This window comes from Dermacentor variabilis, chromosome 1 (assembly GCF_050947875.1).
Source record: "Dermacentor variabilis isolate Ectoservices chromosome 1, ASM5094787v1, whole genome shotgun sequence".
Classification (NCBI taxonomy): domain Eukaryota; kingdom Metazoa; phylum Arthropoda; class Arachnida; order Ixodida; family Ixodidae; genus Dermacentor; species Dermacentor variabilis.
Genome location: NC_134568.1, coordinates 267,595,212 through 267,618,526, shown reverse-complemented (window position 1 = coordinate 267,618,526; position 23,315 = coordinate 267,595,212). Strand labels below are relative to the sequence as shown.

At 43.7% G+C, this 23,315-nt stretch overlaps 2 protein-coding genes across 2 annotated transcripts in view; one reads left to right on the top strand and one right to left on the bottom strand.

Annotated features, from left to right (window-relative positions):
- Window positions 1-223: 223 nt before the first annotated feature.
- HemK1 (HemK methyltransferase 1) lies at window positions 224-3,059 on the bottom strand. The gene is made up of 5 exons (XM_075675402.1): window positions 3,038-3,059; window positions 2,575-2,660; window positions 2,302-2,515; window positions 1,320-1,549; window positions 224-485 (listed from the first exon to the last, which is right to left on the bottom strand). The coding sequence occupies exons 2-5, from the start codon at window positions 2,613-2,615 to the stop codon at window positions 239-241; spliced, it is 732 nt and encodes a 243-aa protein (XP_075531517.1). The 5' UTR covers window positions 2,616-2,660; window positions 3,038-3,059; the 3' UTR covers window positions 224-238.
- Window positions 3,060-10,393: 7,334 nt separating this feature from the next.
- Window positions 10,394-23,315, top strand: part of Pgi (glucose-6-phosphate isomerase) — a 28,869-nt gene continuing 15,947 nt past the window's right edge. The window contains exons 1-9 of the mRNA XM_075675314.1: window positions 10,394-10,741; window positions 11,497-11,728; window positions 15,913-16,047; window positions 16,236-16,379; window positions 16,458-16,529; window positions 16,628-16,726; window positions 16,794-16,854; window positions 18,628-18,707; window positions 21,052-21,135. Coding sequence (XP_075531429.1) covers window positions 10,602-10,741; window positions 11,497-11,728; window positions 15,913-16,047; window positions 16,236-16,379; window positions 16,458-16,529; window positions 16,628-16,726; window positions 16,794-16,854; window positions 18,628-18,707; window positions 21,052-21,135 — 1,047 coding nt within the window. The 5' untranslated portion in view covers window positions 10,394-10,601. The remainder of the gene's footprint in view (window positions 10,742-11,496; window positions 11,729-15,912; window positions 16,048-16,235; window positions 16,380-16,457; window positions 16,530-16,627; window positions 16,727-16,793; window positions 16,855-18,627; window positions 18,708-21,051; window positions 21,136-23,315) is intronic.

The window sequence follows — 23,315 nt, the reverse complement described above, 5'->3', positions numbered from 1 at the left end:
ACAGGGACGGATCCAGGGCACCATCAACGTGATGGGGCAGCTCATCACAACTGTCAGCGACCAGTGGGGGAAGAGGGGGAAGGGCAACACACTCAATATTGTGATCGCTGAAGTGCTGGTTTGTCTCGGATGTGGGGATCACCAATGTGTGCTTAAGCGTAACAGCTTATCCCACAGTAGCTGTACGGTGTACGCGTTTTCAAACACATTCCCAGCCACTGGCTCCACCAAAACTGTTTTATTTTATTCGTTTTATTTCAACGAACCGCAGCCGTGAAGTGAAGTCCGGGTGCACTGCCAGCAGCTTGAACATCTGGCTGTACTCTTGTGCTGTCAACATGGCTTGAATGAGGGGTGGCTGCGAGAGCCCTACTTCTATAAATAGATGCCCTCCAACTTTGAGCAATGTCTTCGAAAGTTGCAGAATGCTTCGCACAACGTCCAAACCATCGATGCCAGCAAAAAGAGCTGCATGGTCTTCATGCCTGAAGGCAGCATTGACACCTTTGAAGATGCATTTCTATGGCATGACAACTGAATATTAAAGATCCACAGCAGAATATATATTGTATATTTTGGTCGTGGAAACTATTTGGTCGTATATATAAAAAAAAAGGAAGCGGTGCACCAAAGGGTGTGTAACAAGAATATGACATGCTTTCCTGCACATTTAGTTCACCCAGTGCAAACCACCCTCTTCAATTGAATGGCTGAAGTTGATAGTTTTTTTTTTTTTCCAGGTTTCTAAAGATTACTGGTGGGAAACCTGGCACTAGTGTCTATGGGAGCTGCAAGTATGACAGTTCAGCTAGCATGAAAATGATAGGTTGTACATGGATTTGTCTTCGTGCTTTTTTTTTTTTTTTTTTTGCTTCAAACAACTTTGTAGCTTACCAAGCTGACCATTTTCAACCAAATATTGTGCTATAAAGGCAACAGTTTGCAATAATCATTCATGTGTGTAGACTTAGTCTTAATGCATTTTAAGATAAATAATTGTTTGGAAATTTAGAAAAAGTGTGATAAATACCACAAGAACATCTGAAACCAAAAACGCGAAGATTAGACAAATCCATGTAGTATGGCAAATCCTGAAATTAATGTCTCCTATCATTCCCATGGTAGCTGAACATTTGCAACGCCAGAGTTCCCTCTAGTAATTTTTGAAGGAAAACTATACGGCTTTCTTTTTTCATTGTTTCTTTTTAATAGCTTCGAATGCACACGAGCCAATGAAAGGAGACCAGCACTAACAAGATCTACTATCACCATAAGAACCACACAGCAGCTGCACGCAAAACAAGTGCAGAATCACTCACCTCAGTACTTCTGGCTCAATTGTGCAGTACTCTTGAGTGGCAATGTAAGGGGGGTTACTGACAATGGCGTCATACAATGAGCTCATTAACTGAGGTTCTAAATGTCTGAAGCCAGTTGGAGTGACCTCGGCCACATAGCAGGAAACTCTTTTTGACAAACCCAGTTGTGATGCATTTTCTTTCGCCAGTTTTACTGCCACCAAATTTTTGTCAATGCCTGTGTAATGAACCTAGAAACATGAACAATGCACACACATAACTTCACTACTCAAGTACCAATACGCAAACGCAATACGTAAAAGCAGCCTTTTCGTTCTTTGAAAGAGAAAGAAATTCGGGACAATTTTCGCACATAATTTTCGCACATGGGCAGTCACATTTTTTTTTCACACAACATAGCACTCCACATCCTATGTTTTTACGTGTGCTGGAAGAATTACCACCCCACTAAGTTTTTACTTTTGGTGATGCAAACACTAGCAAGAGATTTTGATGAAAACAAATATGCCGTTCATTAATAAAACCCTGTTTATGTCTTAAATACCTGACATAATACGTACTGTACCACATAACATTTTCCTTGACTACCAGCATCCACTTTGTGGGTTCAGATGTTTCCATGCAACCTACAATTTATTTTTTCGGCCGTTAATTATGTACATGGTTACTGAAAATTCATATAAAATACCTGCCATTTTCATGTTCCATGCTCAAAATTGTGAATTCACAGTTCATTCCGGACTATTTCAGCACTTATGTCGAACTTTCGCAGTGATCTGTGCATGCTGGAAACTTAATCCCGCGTAGCAAATGCAAGACCAGAAAACATCAAAAGTGCATTATTTGTGGTGGCAGGCAAGGGCTACCTTGCTTTTAACGCAAAACGGAGGGAGGGGAGAGAATCGGCTGTGCAGTCTGCGTCCCACTCCGGCCACGCGCCCGAGCAGACGGCATAGCCGATCATGTAATAACGTTCACATACCTTAGTAGTACGGGAAGCAAGAGCGAGGCAAATGGCACCTGAGCCGCAGCCGACATCTAAGATATGTTCAGTGCCACCGTCGCTACGGTTAATGTGCGACAGAACGATGTCCACCAGCGCTTCTGTTTCGGGTCTTGGAATGAATATTGGTGGGCACATTTTCAATGTCAATCCGTGAAACGTCCACTCTCCCAAGATATATTGAACAGGCAACCTACACGAACGAACAAAGAGTTACGATATTGTGCGTCTAATATCTAAAGTTCGATTAACCTTTGTGCTCTCTTCTGGCAGTAGAAGTTTAGCCGATTCATATGCTGTGGTAGAATGCGCTTTACGCTTTCGGGACGTGCTTGAATCTGGGAGAAAAAGAAAGGTCCCTTTCTCTCTCTTTTTTTTTTTTTCATCGGTCTATTAGGTGAACTACTACATATTTACAAACCTTTAACGCCGTTACTCTGCCAAGTACACTGCTAAAAAAACAGTTGAGTGAAGCTTTAGCCTCTCCTGGCTCGATTCCGGCATGACTAAACATACGCATCCAATAGTTTGTGAACTGAACGGCTGAGCATGAACAAGCCTGCCTCATGCTGAAACAAACGCTGAAACCACAAAAATTCCGCTATGAACGAAACAAGACAGAGAGAGAGAAAAACTTAAAAGAGAAAAAATAAGCTGTCAAACTAATCAAGCCACAACGCAGATGCAACGCAGGACCATAGAATAAAGAACCAACTTTGGATAGATACTCAGCAATGGCGGACGTGGTCACGGAAGCTGCCGGACGTGACGTGCATGTAAGTTATCTATACTGTTTCATGTCTTACCTAGGTAAAAAAAAAAAAAGAACCCACGATCATAGAGTTTCTCACTATTATAGTGAGAAACTCTATGCCCACGATGAATTCCCATAACCAGATTAGAGTGTACTATAGTGCACTCTAATTTTTAGCCTTCTTGTACTTCCCGTGAGCGGCCGAAATGACTGTAGCGCACCAAGCGGCTGATGTGAACATCTGAGCCACATTTTTCGGGCGCGCGCAGTTTGAGCGCTGGCTAGTACGTGTTTCGCCGGCTGCACTGGTAGAACCAGTATAGGTGTTCTGTGGTAGAATTCTCTGTGGATCAAGCAACTTCGGCAATTTAGCTACCTCTTCCCCGCGACATTTTGTATATTGACATGAGATCATGGACGAATGAGAGCAAGTGGTTCACAACGGCGGCGCCACCGTCAGTCACTGTCGCACTCCAACGTTCACCGGGTCGTTGAACGGCGCGACGGCCCCTAACATCCCTATATTTCTGTTTCTGCGTGGATTTCGAGGGCATTTACCTACCTGCCCTCACACCTGTTCCACAACTGATTTCTTTGTTTCCTTGCCTCTCTTTTCACTACTCAAATATGCTTTCAAGCAGCAAGGTCAGCCTGCGCATCTTTATCCACGGAGGATCTCATCAGTGGTGCACGTTAGAGTGCCTGGATGCGTCCTCCCACCCCTGCACGGGGGCGAGAGGGCGCATCCAGGCACCCTAGTGCACTTCGTGTGCGCAATCGGTGCATGACAGCCACAAAAGCAAGGGCTGCGCTCGTTCTCCAGAGAACGGCAATGTCATCATCCTTTCAACAACAACAACAACAAAAAAAAAAAAACATGTGCAGCTCGAGACAGCGTTTTGAATGCTTGCCGATTTTCCCTTCAATAAAGCGTTTCTCTCTCCGCTCCCGTAATCGATGTGTGCCTGTCATATAGCACACACGGGAGCAGTATCGCGAATGAACTTGTATGTTTACTTGAAAAACACCTCGACACCGGCCATAAATCAAGGCTCCCGAAAAAAGATACAATACCCGTCGAGCTTTCCTTTTCTCGTTTTTTTTTTATTTACTCGCTTTTGGGATGCCACGCGGCATAACATCAGCATGAAACTAATTATAATACAGGCCCGTTTCATAGTGATACTGCAACAGTGACCGACTTATAAAATGTGTTCTCTATAATCCATCGTTCATAGTAAGCTTCAGCTTGATCACTATTCAATTTCACACCTTTAAGTACTTTCGCGACTCTTGAAATGGGCCCTCTTAACTGCCCACGAGCCGGTGTGTCCCCGGCATAAGAGGCGGAATATCCGAATTGCCCTAAGAAGAGCTACCAGTCAATTTAATCAAAGATGGTGGAGACACAATGCTTGAAAAACTAACGGCCCTTTATACGAACTGTCTATCGACTGCAAGGGTCCCGGTGAACTGGAAGAATGCCAACATTATACTAATCCACAAAAAGGAAGACGTTAAAGAATGGAAAATTTATAGGGCCATTAGTTTACTTCTAATATTATATAAAATATTCGCCAAAATAATCTCCAATAAAGTAAGGGCAACACTGGACTTAAGTCAACCAAGGGAGCAGGGAGGTTTCAGGAAGGGATACTCTACAATGGATCACATCCATGTCATCAATCAGGTAATCGAGAAATCCGCAGAGTACAATCAGCCTCTCTATATGGCTTTCATAGATTACGAAAAGGCATTAGATTCAGTCGAGATACCAGCAGTCATAGAGGCATTACGTAATCAAGGAGTACATGACGCTTACGTAAATATCTTGGAAAGTATCTGCAGAGATTCCACAGCTATCTTAATTCTCCACAAGTAGGAAGATACCTATAAAGACAGTGGTCAGACAAAGAGACACAATCTCTTCAATGCTATTCACTGCGTGCTTGGAAGAAGTATTCAAGCTATTGAAATTGGAAGGCTTAGGAGTATGGATCAACGGCAAATATCTCAGCAACCTTTGTTGCGTACTCCAGGGTAGCGTACCGTACTGCTGCCGAGAAGTAGCGACGCCTGCATATCGCAGCTCGACCGACATTACTTATTGGGTAGCGTGGCGTTGTCGGCGGGCTGCAGGCATCCGGTAGATCATGGCGACCAAGCAGGGGCGAGACGATTTCCTAGTGCGAAACTTGCACGGTTTTCTCAAAGGTAGTTGAAAGAAAATAAGAAAAGCATGAAGTAAGAAGTCTCAAGTATGAAGTCTCTCAAAGTACATTTCGGAGCCCCTTAAATAGGCTCTCTACAAGTTGTGGGCGGGATCTTGCTTCCGTCGAATGACACGTGACAGGCACGGAGAGAGGGCCCCCGTGGGCTCCGGCTCAGGAGGGGGGGTGAAGGGGATGAGGTAAGCACACACGATGCCACGGCCACGAGAGGAGGGGAAGAGGTCGCCCGTGGGCTCCGGCTCAGGCGTTAGGTGAATGACCTCTCCGTCGCCCGTGGGCTCCGGCTCAGGTGGTAGGGTGAATGACCTCTCGCCACGTGGACGCCAACCCTAACACCTTCGATTTGCAGAAGACATTGCCCTGTTCAACAACACTGGGGTCGAGTTACAACGAAACAAAGAATGATTGAGGACCTTAACAGAGAGAGTATAAGAGTGGGGTTGAAGATTAATATGCAGAAAACAAAGATAATTATCAATATCCGGGCAAGGTAACAAGAGTTCAGGATCGCCAGTCAGCCTCTAGAGTCTGTGAAGGGGTACGTTTACCTAGGTCAATTACTCACGGGGGACCCTGATCATGAGAAGGAAATTTACGGAAGAATAAAAATGGGTTGGAGCGCATTCGGCAGACAATGCCAGATCCTGACTGGAAGCTTATCATTATCATTAAAAAGAAAGGTGTACAATCAGTGCATTTTACCAGTGCTGACATATGGGGCAGAAACTTGGAGACTGACAAAAGAAGCTCGAAAACAAGTTAAGGACCGCACGAAAAGCAATGGATCGAACGAAGAATGTTAGGCATAACGTTGAGAGACGAAGAGAGCGGTGTGGATCAGAGAGAAAAGGGATAACCGATATTCTAATTGACATTAGGAGAAAGAAATGAGGCTGGCCAGGTTGTGTAATGCGTAAATTAGAAAACCGGTGGACCATTAGGGTTAGAGAATGGGTGCCGAGAGAAAGGAAGCGCAGTCAAGGACGGCAGAAGACTAGGTGGTATGATGAAATTCAGAAATTCGCTGGCGCTAGCTGGAATCGGTTGGCGCAGGACAAGGGTAATTGGAGATCGCAGGGAGAGGCCTTCGTCCTGCAATGGACATAAAATCACAGAACACCTATATGATGGTGGTTGGGGTTATGGATACGAGGAGGGGGGGGGGGCGCATAAAAGGCATCAAAAATGAGGTTCGCATCAATATATCGCATGCATATGCGGGCTTTTTCCACGCTCGGAAAAACATGTTTATGTAACACGTATTGAGCAACAGAAAGCTGCAGGTATCGGGAGTTTTTCATGTCGCTTTACAATTTTCTCATTGACAATCTTCATCTAATTATAATATTTGATAATTTGATTGATTAATTAAAGAGACGAATGATCTAATTATATAGGCGGAATGGAAAAACAAGCGACGGCAAACAACAATACCGTTTTGTCCAGCTACGTGGCATTCGCATATTTTTAAACTCTGGCAAAAATTAAGTTAACAGGGACCCCCCACCCATAGATCTTCAATAATATCGGTATTTGATATTCCAACAATTTCATGCTGTGAAGCTAGCACACCATCGTTGGGCGTGGCAGACTAAAAATACTTTATAATCCCTTAGGTTAAATATAGCAAGCTAATTACATGTGTGTTTTCAAATGTGGTTATGCGGTTCCAATAAACTGGACATGATGCAAGACGCGCAAAGTGAGGTTTGTTATGGCGGAGCAGCATGTATGGCGCACCCCGTTCGTCGTCTGCTACAACTCTTCGTGGCGATGCACGAAAGCTAGTAGAGTAACCCATAGTACACTCTAATGAAAAACAATCCTCACAGCCCAGACAGGGGATACGTAATAAAGAAAAGCATTACTTGCGTGGCCAGTGCATTCAAAAGAAAATTGGGCCTCGATTAGCTGTTGTTTTGTTGGATTTTCCAGCATCCAGCCAAATGCGCCCACTTTCGAAAGTGTGTGTGTTTGTGTGGAAGGGGGTCGGGAGGGGGGCAAATGGCATACTTTGCCCCTGCACCTCTGACAGTCGGGGGCAAGTCCGCCCCTGCCCCTCAGGAAATACGCCTACGGGCATAGGACCTAGTATTTTTAATAAATCTAGTGGTTCTTGGGAAACAGAGCCCATTCTACCGAAATAAGTTAACTACTAGTCTCTGTAATCTGAAATTCCAACAAAATGGTTTCCGCAGTGTCTAATGTACCACAGATCTCGCAATACGGGTTGGTGGCCAGTCTATGTTTTAAGTAATCCCCATTCACTTTTCTGATTCATACGGGTGTATTCGCCAAATAATATGACGCGACCATTCTTATTTTACTTGATACTGCGTTTGCATAAGTGTGTTTGGTTGTTAGCTTCTGCTCGCTTGGCTGACCCAATCACATTTGTTTCGTGACAGCGACGGCTTCGAAAGAAGAAACGGGCCTCCGCGCGAACACGGGTGCGATCGGAGATGGTTGATCGGCGCGTTCGTTCGGTTCCGGCGCGCGCGATTGGCCTACTCCGCGCCGACGTCGCCAGCCGCGGGGCGCGGTCACGTTTTCGGCGACGTCAAAATGACGACACGCTCCTGTCAATCATCGTGCAACCGAGCACGTCGTCTGCTAGGCTGGGCGCCGAACCCGACGGGAGTCGGGAAGCGACCATACGCTTTTACGAGACCGGCTTCGCATGGCGCGTCTTGTGGATTGGATTGGATCCAACCCGGCGACTGCGGCTGTGGAATGGCACGTTTGGATCCAATCCATAGATTAATTCTAGAAAATGGCGCTTGTGTTGGGTACTTCCATGGGTACTTCGATTGTTGCGCTGGCATTGCTCGACGAGGAAGAAGAGCGAGTGGAGCACGACCTACTGAACTCCCGACTTGCACAGATTTCTCTCCTCCAGCACGCCTGGTCTAGTTCGCCCCTTTTGCCGCTAGGGAAAGAACGTACGAGCAGAGTGGCGCTAGTTATAACCTGTTCGCTGTCGTCTGCTTCTGCGATCTGTTCAGCGCTTGTCTTGCCATTTCGGCAGGCACAAAGCACTTGTATTGGCGGTAAATGAATAAATTCACAAATATACAAAAGAAAACATATTTGCGAATGCTTTGCGTTTGAATAGTGAAACTAGAAGAGGAGGAGCGGTGCAAGAAATGTAAACAACGAGCATAGGTGGCAGCTGCAATGCTAGTTTCCCTTTCCTAGCCTCCGCAAGAGACTGGAAAAATTATTTAAAAAGGTTCATAGGATAATCTAGCTTCTTTTAGTTGATTAAAGATAGCCTAATGTTGTAGATGACAGTAGGATTTACTGCTGTGTGCCGTAGTGAAATGCAGATGATCTGGTAAAAGTATAGTAATTAGTATTCACGAGTAAGTCCTCCGACCGATATGTGCAATAGGCTGATCGATTCTGTTTCAAGGGAAGGTGAGCATATCTTGTTTTTAATGTCGTTGAATGTCTAGCTCAGTAGAAAGCTTGCAAAAAATTAAGCGATCCCAGTGCTTTAAAACGTGCTGCATTGAAGGCCCTAAATCGTGTCACGGAACTCTTTTCAAACTGTAAAGCTAGCTTTTCTGCGTGGTACGGCGGCAGCATAACGGTGGTGCTTAAGATACGTACGCAGTGAAGCTGTGTGCGCAATTCACTTCTTGAACTCACGACGCATTCACGGACAACTTTTAAGAGGTAAAATGAGTGATAATCGTTCTGTCGTCGAACATTACGGTGGTTTCAAGTTCCTAAAGAGCGCAGAAGCGAATTTTACAACATGTACAATGAAACTGTTGTGTACGTTGCGAACTCTATACACCATGTGATTTATAACAATCTGCTTGAAAAAGGCAATAGGAGCGGCTATTTAACGCTTTTTTAGAGAGCAGCGGACTACACGCTCCGACATTTTTTAGGTTCGGGCAGTCAACTTTTGGAGCCAAGTGACCGATCAAAGCCTTGTGACATCACTGTCACTGTGTTAGCAAAAATCATCAACTAGACAAGCAGTTAGTCACAACACAACAGCTGCCGTACTAATTACAACGCCGCACAGCCACCCACCGCGTAGCAGACGGACAGGTTATAAAAGCGCCACCTACGGCCATCGGTTGAACGAAAGTGGGCGCAAGCTGCTCCCATAGAAGCCGGATATCTGCGCAGGTCTGGAGTTCCAGTAGGTCGTGGAGTGGAGCTGCGAAGCGCGTTTGAAGAAATGGCAGAAAGCGAATTCCGACGTCGCTTTCGTTTCTCGAAACAAATAGTGCCTTGGTTGTACAGCGAAATCAAGCCCATCATCGGGTGCCAGCGAGCCACTGGAATGTTGTTGCTGCCTCTTGAAACGTGCGCCACTGTTCCTGTCGTTTCTTCACCCCCCCCCCCCCCCCTTTTTTTTTCTCGCTGTGCTCGACACCATCTAGGGAAGACGCAGAGAAACGAATAGTTATAAATTGTAGTAGTCACAACTACTACTATTTGAAAACGTGTTTGACCTTGAGAAGAAAAAATCATTTTTAGATAACGATTTCATTGGTTGAAAGACGAGAAGCATTTCGTTTTGTAGTATACTCTCTGCAAGCAGGCGACACACGAGGGAAGTAAACTTCAGGGGAGTTCACCGCTTGCCGATTGGCTGCTCTCTCCGCCACGTTCCCGCACATGTTGCATACTGCAACTTTGTGACGTTCCAGCAACCGAACAGGACGCTATCGAACAAAGATCTCCGATAGCGCACCAGATCGATCGGTTCTGGAAATATGTATAAAATTCGTCGCTCGTCGCCCAGAAGTGCTATGAGCGGCAGGCCAAGAGCGCGAAGCCGGAACTGGATGTACATCATGTCGATCAAAATCATCGCTCACGTGGGGTTCGACTTGTAGGCGACGAGCGAACGCGACAGGCGCATCATCGCGTCGCTTGTCATCGTCGCCCGCAAGATTGCTTACTTGCGGTCCAAGCATTTGAATCTCCCTCCAAAGTAGGAGGAGCTGCGTTCACTATGGGCGGAGTTTGAGCTCACCTCTCTCTTTACTCTCCTCTTGCCCACCTTTTCACGCTTTCACTGCTGTCAAAGCCTTCACTTTTTACAGTTGGTTCTTCATTCTGTTTCTACTGCCTTCACCTTCCATACCAAACGAGCCAAAAGATCCGGAAGCCCTCACCCTCCCTATTTGCTGTGTTATTTGACAGCTGCTGGATTGGCTGTCTTACTGGCTTGCACCGGCGGAAAGCCATCAGTCGCCGCTTAATCGCCGCTGAAGACGGCGTCTTCGACTGAGGGCATTTCGCTTTGCTGGGAAGTCATAGTTATGGCCACATTTGCTCAAGACCACTTCCTCTTAGACGATCCCGCCTTCAAGAAGCTCCGCGAATACTATGACACTGATGGGAAGAAGCTCAGTATTCCGGAGCTCTTCAAGAAGGATCCTCAGCGCTTCAAGAAATTCAGGTGAGGTGTCCTTTGCGCTTGTTTAAGCAGGAGCTGTTAATGCGAGTTACGCAAGTGTGTTAACATTTACTGTTTGTATATCCTGTCTATGTTATAACTTTGATGCTAACTGGTTGAGACCCCCATTCATCATGTCCTTCACTGACCTTGGGATTTCCTGTGTGTTCGGCGCTTTCCTGCAACTTGCTTGACGGAAGGAATCGAACTCGCCCGAGATAATTGCTTGTCACGGCCACCTTTTGTAGCCTTTCACGGGCCACCTTTTCCCCTTCTGCTATTTACCAGTGTATCGTCCCGACACACACCTTCCTACGGCTCGTGTATTGAAGCAAATGTACGTGCTATCTTGCTTTACGATTAGCAATACTTGGTTTAATTGCAAGGAATACAATTAGAAGGTATAACGTACCGTTCATTTTTTTACTTTATTCTTCCTGGTAAAACATGTTTTATTGCCAGCATTTTCAGTAGCGCACTTGATTAATGGTTCTGGTTTCAGCTGGGGAAGTACGGTAACCGCGCAAAATTTCCGCGCGGGTTACCGCGCAATCTACTGCTTTCACAAACCGATAAGCAGTCCGCACGGCTAATTCCAGGTTAAATGCATTCTCCTGCTTTTCTTTTTCTTCTTTTTTTCGGGTTTTCTAGTGAGTAAATCATTGCCTACAAGCGTACTTGCAACGGCTCGAGCAATTTATCGCGTGATGCATTGTTTTGTTAGCGTGTAATTTCCATTTGTTTTGCTTTTGTTGCAGCATTAAATTAAATACACCTGACTCTGGCGTCATCTTGTTTGACTACTCCAAGAACATCATTAGTGAAGAAGTTTTGGCGAAACTGTTCGACCTCGTCAAGTCACGTAAGGTCGCATTGGCCCGTGATGCAATGTTTCGTGGGGAAAAGATCAACTTCACTGAAGGGAGGGCAGTGCTTCACATTGCATTGCGAAACCGCAGCAATACTCCCATCCTTGTAGATGGAAAGGATGTAAGTAGTCGTGCATTCTGTACTGCAGTTCTGACTATATGGTGTGTTGAGTTCGATTAGTGCTATTGTAAAGTGCAGCCTGCTCTAAAATTGTTCGACTGCGATGTAAAACATGCAAAACTCGCTGTAGTTCGCCATGGCATTGTGCTTCTGAGGAAATGGTCACAGGTTGAAATGGGAAATTACACTCTGTATTTGTGTCAATGACGCACTTGGTAATTCCTGAGACATTGTTCATTTAGTTTGTAGTGCATGTATAGCAGGATGCATACTGCCTTAAGATAAATTTCTTAGCAGTGTTGGTGTTTTAATGGAGAGTAAACATTCACCCAATTCTTAAGAAAACTGATTTATTTTGCAAAATATTATTACCCCTCCATGAGTCCGGTGACAGACTGCTTGACAGGAACAATGCATTTTGTTAAAACATTATTTCCACCTCATGTATACAGGCTGCCAAATAATTTGGCCTCACGCTGCCCTCTACCATCATCTTAGCTGGGTAGTGACTGTCTCAGCCAGACGGCAGTCCCGACTTTATTTCGCAAACTGGGACTTCCTTTAGGGCTTCCTTTGCAGAAACCGCCTCAACCATCTGGATTTCTGGAGAGCTCATTTAGTTAAAATTGCATTTCTTCAATATATGTGGCTCCTATGAGATTAATGTGCATTTACTGTATGTTGAGTAGCGCACTTGGGGGTAATAAGTAGAGCTCTGCAGATTTGGGAATTCTACATCTCTCTCTGCTTCAGTCATTAAAGAAATGCCTGGTTTTGATTATTCTTTACTCGTTGCTGCTGTACCTGTTCAATGATACTGGGTGTTCCATCATACGTGCAGCACGTAAAAAAAAAAAAAAAAAAAAAAAAGTGACGTTTGTGTAGTGAAAGCCAACTGTGTGTTGCTTGCAACCTCCTGAGGAAGCCTTCAGTAGGTTTTGTGTTAATTATTGAGTAATCAAACTTATTAGGATTGCAAATCAGGCCAATTGGTAACAATACATTTTCAACAGCACCACTTAAGGGGAATCTTTAGCTCGGGGTTAACTCCGATGCTGCATATTCAAATACAGTGGACATTTCTTAAATGGAACCTCAAGGGACCAGGGAAATTGTGTTCCGTTTATCAGTAGTTCGATTTACTGATAGACATTGCAGAGAGCATTGCATGAATGCAAAACTAACCAACCATGAGGGTGGTGTTCCGTTTAAGCGGCAGTCCTGTTTAAGCGATTTCCGTTTGTCGAAATACCACTGTACATTTAAAATGCAGAAATGCTTTTATGAGACAGCCTCTTGACCGATTTGAATGAAAATTCTTGCATTTGAGAAAGTTCGTTCTAGCGACTGTTCGAAGCACAGCTCTGATTGGGGTCTAGAAGTTTAAAAATTGCTGATAATTGGTAAGTGTTAAAAATATAGTCGCGCAAAGTTTACCAATCCATAACTCTGCAACAAAAACAGCTATTGCAGTTCAGTAAACTGCATCCATTAGAGCATCTAGAGTGGACAAATTTGATATATGAGTTTACAGTATCTGAAATTGTTGCAATGTTTTCATGGGCTTTGCAAAAGTCTTACTCACAAATGTAGTATATTTCTGAATGGTGTGCGATACTTTAGTCCGGTTTAGACGTAGAACTAGGTGCAGTTTAGAGAATTCTAATATCGTTTTTCATTGTTGGGTTCGTTCTAAGCTCTATAGTTTCGTTCTTATTGAAAATTTTGTCATTTTCAATAATTTTTATAAAAATGGGTGGCCTAAATAAAGCATCTGCTTTCAACAGTCACTAGATTTTAACTTTTTCTTTTAAACGCAACAAACCTAATCAAATATCATGCAGCGGCTGCCAAGAAAAGCGATTTTTCTGTTCCCGTGTATTTATATAGGAGTCCCCGATCTAAAGCTTCATCTTAAGACAGACAAGCGAAAGAAAACAGGACATGCGCTGTTCTTTTGCTGCTTCCATTGCCATTCAACAAATGCTGACTTAAAATAAAAGCTCAGTAGCGTTGACGAAACTAACAGCAGACACTTTTTTTGGAAAAATTATCCTTCTCCATTACCCTTGCATATATGCACTCTTCAACAAAATGTACTAGACAGTTTTACAGCAAAGGATAAAACATGGCAACAACATCTAAGCGAAACACAGCACACCCTACTGGATTGGAGTTATTGATAAATTCCACTACATCCACAGAGCTGGACACTTCAAAGGGTCATCCTCTCTTAGCCTATTAAGATGTGTCAGAAGTGAGCTAGAAATGACACTTGGCCAAATCCTGTGCTCCAAAAACACTTTGAAAAGGACCTCATGTTTTTTCTTTGAAGGTAATGTTCAGCACCTTGTCGCCTTCATTCTTCAGTTGATCAGCAATGCGATCTTCACTCATGTCATGCAGCATAGATGGCTTGGTTGTGAATCCTGGACAGCTTTATCCATGTAAATGCTCCTTGGCATAACAGCAAAGAAGCCTTCCCTGTCTGAGATCAGCACCCTGGAATTGCTTTCACAGAGGTAACCCACTACTGGTTCCAGCTTCACGCAACCACACTGTGTCTTGCACTCCTTGGACAGAGTGTCGATGCGCTCAGGCATGCACCTAGAACAATCGTCCTATGTTGTTGGTCAGCACACTTTCCCTACCAGTGCTCCTCTCTCCTCATTGAGAAAAGGCTCAGCGCAGTACTTTGGGCCCTCTGACAGAACGTCCAGCGCATATTCTGGCACTAGTTGCCCACCAAGCACTGATGGTTCCTGTGGCTTGACTGCAGTGTTTTTCTACTGAAGAAGAGTAAGTCTGATAATCCACGATGCTTCATTCGCCTGCATAGAAGTCTTCAGCCAAAACCTCAAGTCTTCCCTCGAGCGTGGTCCAAGCTACTTTGTCAGTATTTAAAAACCTTACTTGCTGCCAGGCTTCAGCACAAAGAATACAACAAATCCTCTGGGAGTGCCCTGGGAGATCATCCATGGAGTGATTGCAAGTTCGGAGAACAAAGCGACAGCCTAGCATACCACGATGGCACTCTTGCCTTGCAGATGGGTGAAGCTATCATGAATGACAACATGGCAGGATTAGTAGGAGAAACATTGTTACATAGAAGAGCCCCTTGGACAAGAAATCAAACTTAAGATTGCAAATTGGGCAAGTTGGTCATTACAGGCTGTCGTTAGATATATTGGTCATTTCGGAGTCATTACAAGTCGTAAGTCATTACTAATCATTATTAACCTCTACCAATCTCTATTATAATGTTATCATTCACTAACTGTCACTATCAACCATTTTTCATTCTTAATCTGACCTCATATGGCGTGATAATGCTTCGGCGGACACTCCGGCCGCTCAGGTCTGTTGACTCAAACTTCACCATGAGCCTTCGCCTTAAAAAAACACACGAGCATGCAGAGGGAAGCAGCAGCGGAGGCCCAGTCCGGCCTCGGCAACTCTGCCACTTCGGTGGCTGTAGGTATTGTATGAAACTCTATGGCTGTAGGATCGAGGCATCCTAGGTAGCTGAGGTAACTGAGTGCCATCCAGCAAGCGGGCGGGAACGCAAATCCACTTACCTCTCGCCCTTCCTCGCAACTACGCTCCCCTCGCCCTCCCTCAACTCCCTCCCTCCCTCAAGTTTTTGGGCCCCTTTGAGTTCTAATTATCGAGATTCTACTGTATTTGTGTCACTTTTCTTTTTCTGTGCTTCAAAGAAAGCTTGGGAAACTGTTAAAGCTAGCATGGCCTGGCCTGCTGCTTGCATGCCACAGTTGCTTTCATTTATATGTGTTAGGAGGAGTTTCACAAAAAGTAGCATGTTGGAAACAATTGAATGTAATGTTTAAGACTTGCTCTAGAAATCTCGTATTAACATGTGTAAAATAGAATACAGCTAATTCATTGCTACTAATTAATGAGAAAAAACAATACTGGAGGGTTCTCTTATGAAGTTGCTAACATACAGGTGGTTTCATTCACCCAGAAGGCGCTTCACTTTCATTTAAAACTTGCTCCGTCTTACCTGAGACAACAAGTGTGTGATAATGCATAGTATTGCATGGTTTTGTGAATAAGATGTCCTAGTGATGTGAAGTCACAGCCAGGATTATTTTTGATACAGTAAGTGGTAGTATAAGTATTTATGTCCTTCACCTCATCTAAACATTGGAATTTTGTTACAGGTGATGCCTAGCGTCAATGCTGTGTTAAAGCACATGCGAGAATTCTCAGACTCTGTCCGTAAAGGTGAATGGAAGGGCTACTCGGGGAAATCCATCACTGATGTTGTGAATATTGGCATTGGCGGCTCTGACCTAGTAAGTCTTTCTGGTAGTTGTGCAGCCATGAAATTAAGTTATGCTTCTAATTTTGGCATGTTTTTCTTCATGATACGTGAACTTGCATAATAATCTTGTGCTGCATTTCAAAGATATCAACTTTGTTCATAGTGATCCGATGATGGGTCGCATCAGCTGAGTTTCACTCATATTGAAAATTTTTACAGGGCCCTCTCATGGTGACCGAGGCATTACAGCCCTACCAGTGTGGCCCAAATGTTCATTTTGTCTCCAACATTGATGGCACTCACCTTGCAAAGACACTGAAAAACTTAAGTGCAGAGACAACTCTATTCATCATTGCATCAAAGGCAAGTGTTGTAGGGCCTGCATCCTTTATTTATCGTGAAACTACTAATAAAGGAGTAATGCTCTTTTTTACTTTTTAGACATTTACCACCCAAGAAACTATTACGAATGCACAATCTGCAAAGGAATGGCTGATGAATCATACCAAGAACGTAAGAAAGCATATAATCTCATAGCTATGTTTGTATGAACTGTTTGAACGTTGCCTTACATTGCAGGTAGTTTTTAATTTGCACAATTGTCATTTCAGCCAGCTGATGTGGCAAAACACTTTGTGGCACTTTCAACGAACGCTCCAAAAGTTAAGGACTTTGGTATTGATGAGAAGAATATGTTTGAGTTCTGGGATGTAAGTACTAGTGTGCATATATTGTTGTCCTTGTGTTGAAATTCAACACATTTTTTTACTGTTTCAGTGGGTTGGCGGCCGATATTCACTCTGGTCAGCCATTGGACTCTCCATTGCACTTTTTGTTGGTAAGAATATGTGCATATTGAAAGATTAGCTTTTATGCACATAAATGTATGCAGCAGCATCAAAGTGGGCAATTAAGAGTCAAGTCACTTGCATAAAAGGGAAGAGGCTGAAAAATTAGTTTATTTATGGTTACACTGGGCAGAAGAATAGGACCATGCAAATTTAAAAAAAAAACGGGAGCAATGTATTATTTCCACCAGACATATTATTCGTGTCGAAACACTCAAGTGAGAGCGAATGTGCACTAGTTCTACAGTAAGGCAATGAATTTACTAAAATTGCAGTGAACAAGGTAATCTAGAGCAGCCATTTATATGCGATCATGGAAGATGCCTCGGGATGGAGGGTCATGCTTCCTAGTGTGAAAAGGCTCAGTTTGTTCTTTAGTTGCTAAATAAAGGGATGAAGCTGCTTCTAAGTTCAGTTTTCACCCACACGTGCCTGCTGTGAATATAGTATTAGGAGTGCAGAAAAATGAGTGGTCTTAGGCATGGAGGCTTGTAGGTTGTGTAATTGCAAAAGTTTAGTTAGCAAACTCATGATAAACTTGGCAATTTAAAATGCCTGCTTTCACTTGGACCTCCAAAGAAATGCCCACGGATAAAGTATGCCTAGGTACCTTTACTCGGAAAGTGTCTTGATGCAATAAATGAAATCGTGCCGCATGCTGGAGGAAAGCAAGATCTACTATCCTGGCATACCATTTAAATTTATCTGCACTTCACCAACATCTCATGGGTACTGCACACACTGCAGAGCACACATGTTCGAACAGCGCGCACATGCTGCAGAATACTTCAGTATGGCTTGATTTAGAATATAGCATTACCTAGGCAGGAATTAAAGGACATTCATGGCACCGTATGTCTGTCCCATAATGCCTCTCTAGTTTGTATTAATATATTTAAAACATTATGGACTGACTTCCCTTGTGAGCATAAGTGCTTACATGATCATTCACTGCCACAATCAGCAGCAACTTAACTGCTTGTGTCTGGGGTGTTGGTGCTTGTAAATTTAAGCTGGCAAGAACAAATATGAAGGTAGGCTGTGCTACTTGGAGTGGGAAAGGTGTGGTGATCAAAAACATTTCTGCAAGTTAAACTCGTTAAACTTTTCTTTCTTTAACATATTCACTGCGGCAGCACTTTTTGAAGTTTTGATTCCTGTGCGGAGGACCCACTGCTGGGTCTCTTGTCATATTTCTATGATGCGTCGTGACCCACTAGTGAGTCAACAAGAGGCTGTGCTTCTTGGGAACTTTGCCAAGGTGCAGACAGATGGCGCCACAATGCGTCAGACTGGAAACAATAATTTCTTTCTTTTTGTTGATTTATAGCAAAGATATCGCTTGCACAGTGCTGGAAAGTCCTGCAAAGGCACACAGTGTGAATAACTGCTGTGATCCACACCACAGTGAACATGTTAAATATAAAAGCTCACTTTATCATAGCTGGAAGAATATGTATGTGTACGGGTATTTTGTATTTCAATGTTCTTTGTTGTGTATGTGGTATCTTATACACACTGTCATTACTAGCCTATAGCATTCTCTTGTCGGGTGCTGGTGTGTCTACTGCAGCATTCTGCATCTAAGAAACAGGGTATCTTTTGTTTTGGTGGCTGATCACTGCCTGATAAATTGTCTTGAGAGAATAGTGCAGTGCACTTTATATACCAGTCTGGTTTGATATGGCCAAGATAACCTCTTTGTTCTGAGCACACTGTTCTAGTGCATGTTACATTTTGGCATCTATTTGTGATGACTTCAGGTATGGACAACTTTGAGAAGCTACTGGGTGGTGCTCACTTTATGGACCAACATTTCCTGAAAGCTCCGGTGGAGGGAAATGTAGGTACTCAAATCACTTGGTAACTATGCAGGGGACAAAACGCTTTGCTACTAAGAACTAGTAGGTTTCTTACCATGAAACTCTTGAATTAAATATTCATGTTTCTGCCATGTCTCACGACTTGAAATGGATTGTACACGATTGTCAATATTTAGTCTGTTTCTGCTGTGTATTATGCAAAAAATTTTATTAGTTTTACGCTTTTAAGAGTTGAAAGGCCTTGCTGTCCCAAAAAGTTATAGAATAGTGACGCAGATTCTCTATAATAGAAATTGCATATGAAACTTTAAAAATATCTTCTTTAGATGCCCTCTTAATGGTCTATAAGTGTCCGTGAGTGAGGGTCCCGTACACTATCCACATAAGTACTGGTTGAATCAATTATAAGACGCAAGCTCTGTTTAAGGGTTACAATAGTCCATAGTTCGATGCCATGATCATGAGAGACTTTCGCATTAGTGATTATGTGCTCAGCCCAGCTCATTTCATAAGTGATTGTGAGATCTAAGTATATAAATTTGTTTTCAAAGCCAGTAAGTGAATAAAATAATAAAATTAAATGAGAACTTTTTTCAAAGTAATTGTCATCTGAACACATTTATTTTGATTTATACTCATTTACCCACCACAGCAGCTCAGTAGCTATGGCGTTGCGCTGCTGAGCACAAGGTTACAAGCTCAATCCCAACCACAACGACCACGTTCCGATGGGGGTGGAAATCAAAAGCACTTGTGTACTGTGCATTGGGTGCACGTTAAAGAACCCCAGGTGGTTGAACTAAATCCAGAGCCCTCCACTACGGTGTCCCTCAATCTATTGTGCAGTTTCGGAACATGAAACCCAAAAATTTGGGTAATTTAATCTAAATAATTTAAACTCGCTTGCCGTTCATGACACCGCAACTTCAAATTTGAGATACTGATGCCTCTGCTAACTTGAATTTGAAGTATTTGAAGTTTTCAAGACATGTATAAAATGGCTTGATTCAAAAGTGTGAAATAATTATTCTGCGTGCTTCGAAGAAACATCATACAGAAGAAAAAATAAACTGAGAAAAGAAAAGTTCATGAAGTTGACCTAAATTTCTGTTGTATGTATACAGGTAAGCTAGCCTGTTTGTCTTTGTATGGCCATGAATATAAATCTGCCGCCATGGCCACGAGTGGCACTGCCTAGCACTTCCAGGGCTAGAACTTGTACCTATAAATACCCAAGAGTCTGGAAGAGGGAACATTCGTTGCCGTAGCTGAATGGTAGAGCATTGCAGGAATAATCCGGAGGATGTTGGTTCAGCTCCTACTGGTAGCAAGTTCTTTTTTAGTGGCACGAGTATCGAGTCACACTTTTGTTTGTTGTGCAGCACTCCCTGTTCACCTCCTTAGAGACCGGGGAGGAAATTACTAATAAATTGGAAAAAAAGAAATGGAAAAAGACAGTGCAGTACGAAATCATTGGTTTCATTATAGATATATCAGAGCATAAGTTTAACCCGCCGTGGTTGCTCAATGGCTATGGTGTTGGGCTGCTGAGCACGAGGTCGCGGGATTGAATTCCGGCCACGGCGGCTGCATTTCGATGGGGGCGAAATGTGAAAACACCCATGTACTTCGATTTAGGTGCACGTTAAAAAACCCCAGGTGGTTGAAATTTCCGGAGTCCTCCACTACGGCATGCCTTATAATCGGAAAGTGGTTTTGGCACGTAAAACCCCATAATTGATAATTCAGAGCATAAGTTTAGTTACAAGTTGAGTTACTGAAGTGTCTGGAATAGTTAGAATTAATTAGAAATCACTGATTACCGCACACCAAAGCACAGAGTCACACTTTAGAGACACGCCATATGAGCACGACTTTGGCGAAATTCCTGGAAGTAGAAAACGGAAGTAATGATGTCACTAAGGACGTCACACACAAGAAGGTGGCATGATATTTCACCGGCTAATTAATGAAAAACAGTTGCCTATAAGTTCAGTTCATGCATTGCGTTCGCCTAAAGTTAACATAAAGAACACCAACATCGAGGTGCGAGTGTCACTAAGAGACATCGAAGTCAAAGATTAGGGTCGCCTACCATTTTTTGACTACTTCAGTTTCGCTTTACCTTATCATTTCTCAATTTCGATTAAAACAACAAATGATTTCCCCCTTGCTTTCCTTGGTTTCATTATCTGTTGGGCTCATGTCGTGATTTGCAATAATCTGACCCTTCAGTGACCTCCCCCCCTTTTTATTGTTCATAAATATGAATACAGTTTGAATATCTGTAACGGCTGCAGAATTTGCCATAAGGTTAGCTTAGGTTTTACTTCATGATATGGAATCGTTTACCACTGTTTTCAGATACCGATCGTCCTTGCTGTGCTTGGATTCTGGTACCACAACTTTTTTGGAGCAGAGAGCCATGCCCTTTTGCCTTATGATCAGGTAGCCAAACATTTGAACAACTGGTTCTTTTTCCTGTTGCTCTTTCCTCAAGTTTTTTATATTGCAGCCAAACTATCCTCAGTGCCATACGAGGTCTGTTAGAAAAGTATCAGAGCTTTTGCCGAAGAAAAAAACTGGCATAACTGGAGCGTTGGAAACCTAATCACTCTCAAAGTAGTCTCGTTGGGACTCCACACACTTCTCTCAGCGGTTTTTGGAAACAGCCTGAAGTCGCAGGGGGCCATATCAGGAGAGTAAGGAGCCTGTTGAACTACAGGAGTCTGGTTTTTTGCCAAAACAGTCTGAATCAAGTGCGAGGAATGTGCAAGAGCATTGTCGTGATGGATGCGCCAATTTCCTGTTGACCACAACTCCCGTCTCTTGCGCTGCACAGCTTCACGTAGGTGATGGAAGACATTCCTGTAGTACTCTTTGGTGATTGTTTGACCCTGTGGTGAGTACTTGTGGTGTACCACACTGCAGGAGTCAAAAGAAAGCAGTCAGCATCACTTTGACGTTGTTGCGCACTTGGCGGGCCTTCTTTGGTCTTGGTGACGTGGAATGCTTGCACTGTGACGACTAGGATTTGGTTTCTGGGTCGTACCCGTACACCCAAGACTTGTCACCAGTGATTATGGTGTTCATGAAGTCATGTCACTGTTTGTGGAATCCAGCATGTCCTGTGAGACTTCAACACGAAGTTGCTTTTGCTCCACCATGAGCAGCTTTGGCACGAATTTCGCCGCAACTCTCTTCATGGCCAAATCTTCGGTCATAATGGAATGTGCAGAAGAAGTGCTGATGCCCACCTCTTCCGCAATTTCTCGGAAATATGACACGGCGGTCCCGCATCACCGCAGCGTTCACTTCGGCAATGACCTGGTCATTTCGGCATGTTGATGGCCGACCAGAGCGTGGCTCGCTCTCCACCGATGTGTGGCCGTCTTTAGACCGGTTGTACCACTCCTTAATCTGTGTGCTGCTCATAGCATCGTCACCGAAAGCCGTCTGAATCTTCCGAATGGTTTCCACTCGGCTGTCGCCCAGTTTCTGGCAAAATTTGATGCAGTAACGCTGCCCCAGTTGCTCTGCCATTTTCCTTGCAATAAAAAACCGACGAGAGCACTGCGCACTACCTCACTCAAACGCTGCGTCCCTGCGACTGACGCTATTGGCAGGCAGGAAAAATTCGTGCATGTGTACGAAGGTTCAAAGTCAGCTGATGCAAGTGTGCTTGTTTCATACCCATTAGGTGTTTGCAAAAAAAAAAAAAAAATAGGTTGGATACTTTTCTAACAGACCTTGTATCTTGGTGTAAACCCATGCCAAATAAGTAGTGGTGTTGGAAGAAAACAAGTAAAAGCTCTGAGCAACCTGCTTGGGTCACTTAGTGGCTATGGTGTTCTGCTGCTGAGCACTGTTGCTGGTTCGATTCCTGGCCACCGCAGCAGCCATTTGATGGGAGTGAAATGCAGGAACACTTGTGTTTCGGTGCACTTTGAATAACTTCAGGTTGTCGAAATTAATCTCAAGCCCTCCACTACAGTGTCCCTTATATCCCACTATGCAGTTTCAGTTTCCCCACAATCTAATATTTAAAACCTCTAAGCAGAAGAGGGGGAGCACAGGATGCTTCATGCCCAAAACGTGTTGTAACTGGATTAGTTGATGTGAGAAAAACAGCATAAGATGCCACATTAAGGCTTGTCATGGAATGAATGTAGTGTTCACCTGTGGAGTTCTGCAGCCCTTAATGGAACTGGAGCCTTGAATGTTGGCTTGCTGCTTTTGAAGGCCATGAACCAGCTCAGTGAAAGTGTGGCAATTGGGAGCAAGAAGGGTTTGCCATTTGTCCACTGCTAGTCCTGCTGTGAGCAACTCTGGCTTTATAGAACAATTGTGGTATTATGGAGAATAGGTGGGCTCCTTTTTTGACACATGCAGCTGCTTCTCATTCTCGATTGGCGTATGCAATTTGTAGCTTTTGCTGCACCCACTGCATGGTTGCTGGCATGTACAGGATAAGTTTTTTTAAATACAGTGGCACTTTTTTTTTTCTCCATTCTTATGTTTTTGTTTGGTGACAGTGGTCAGTGCAGTAGTTGTAGAGTTTCCACTCTTTGTGTGCTCATTGTGATGCATTGTGTCAGCAGTGCCAACAGTCTTGCATACTCACAGTT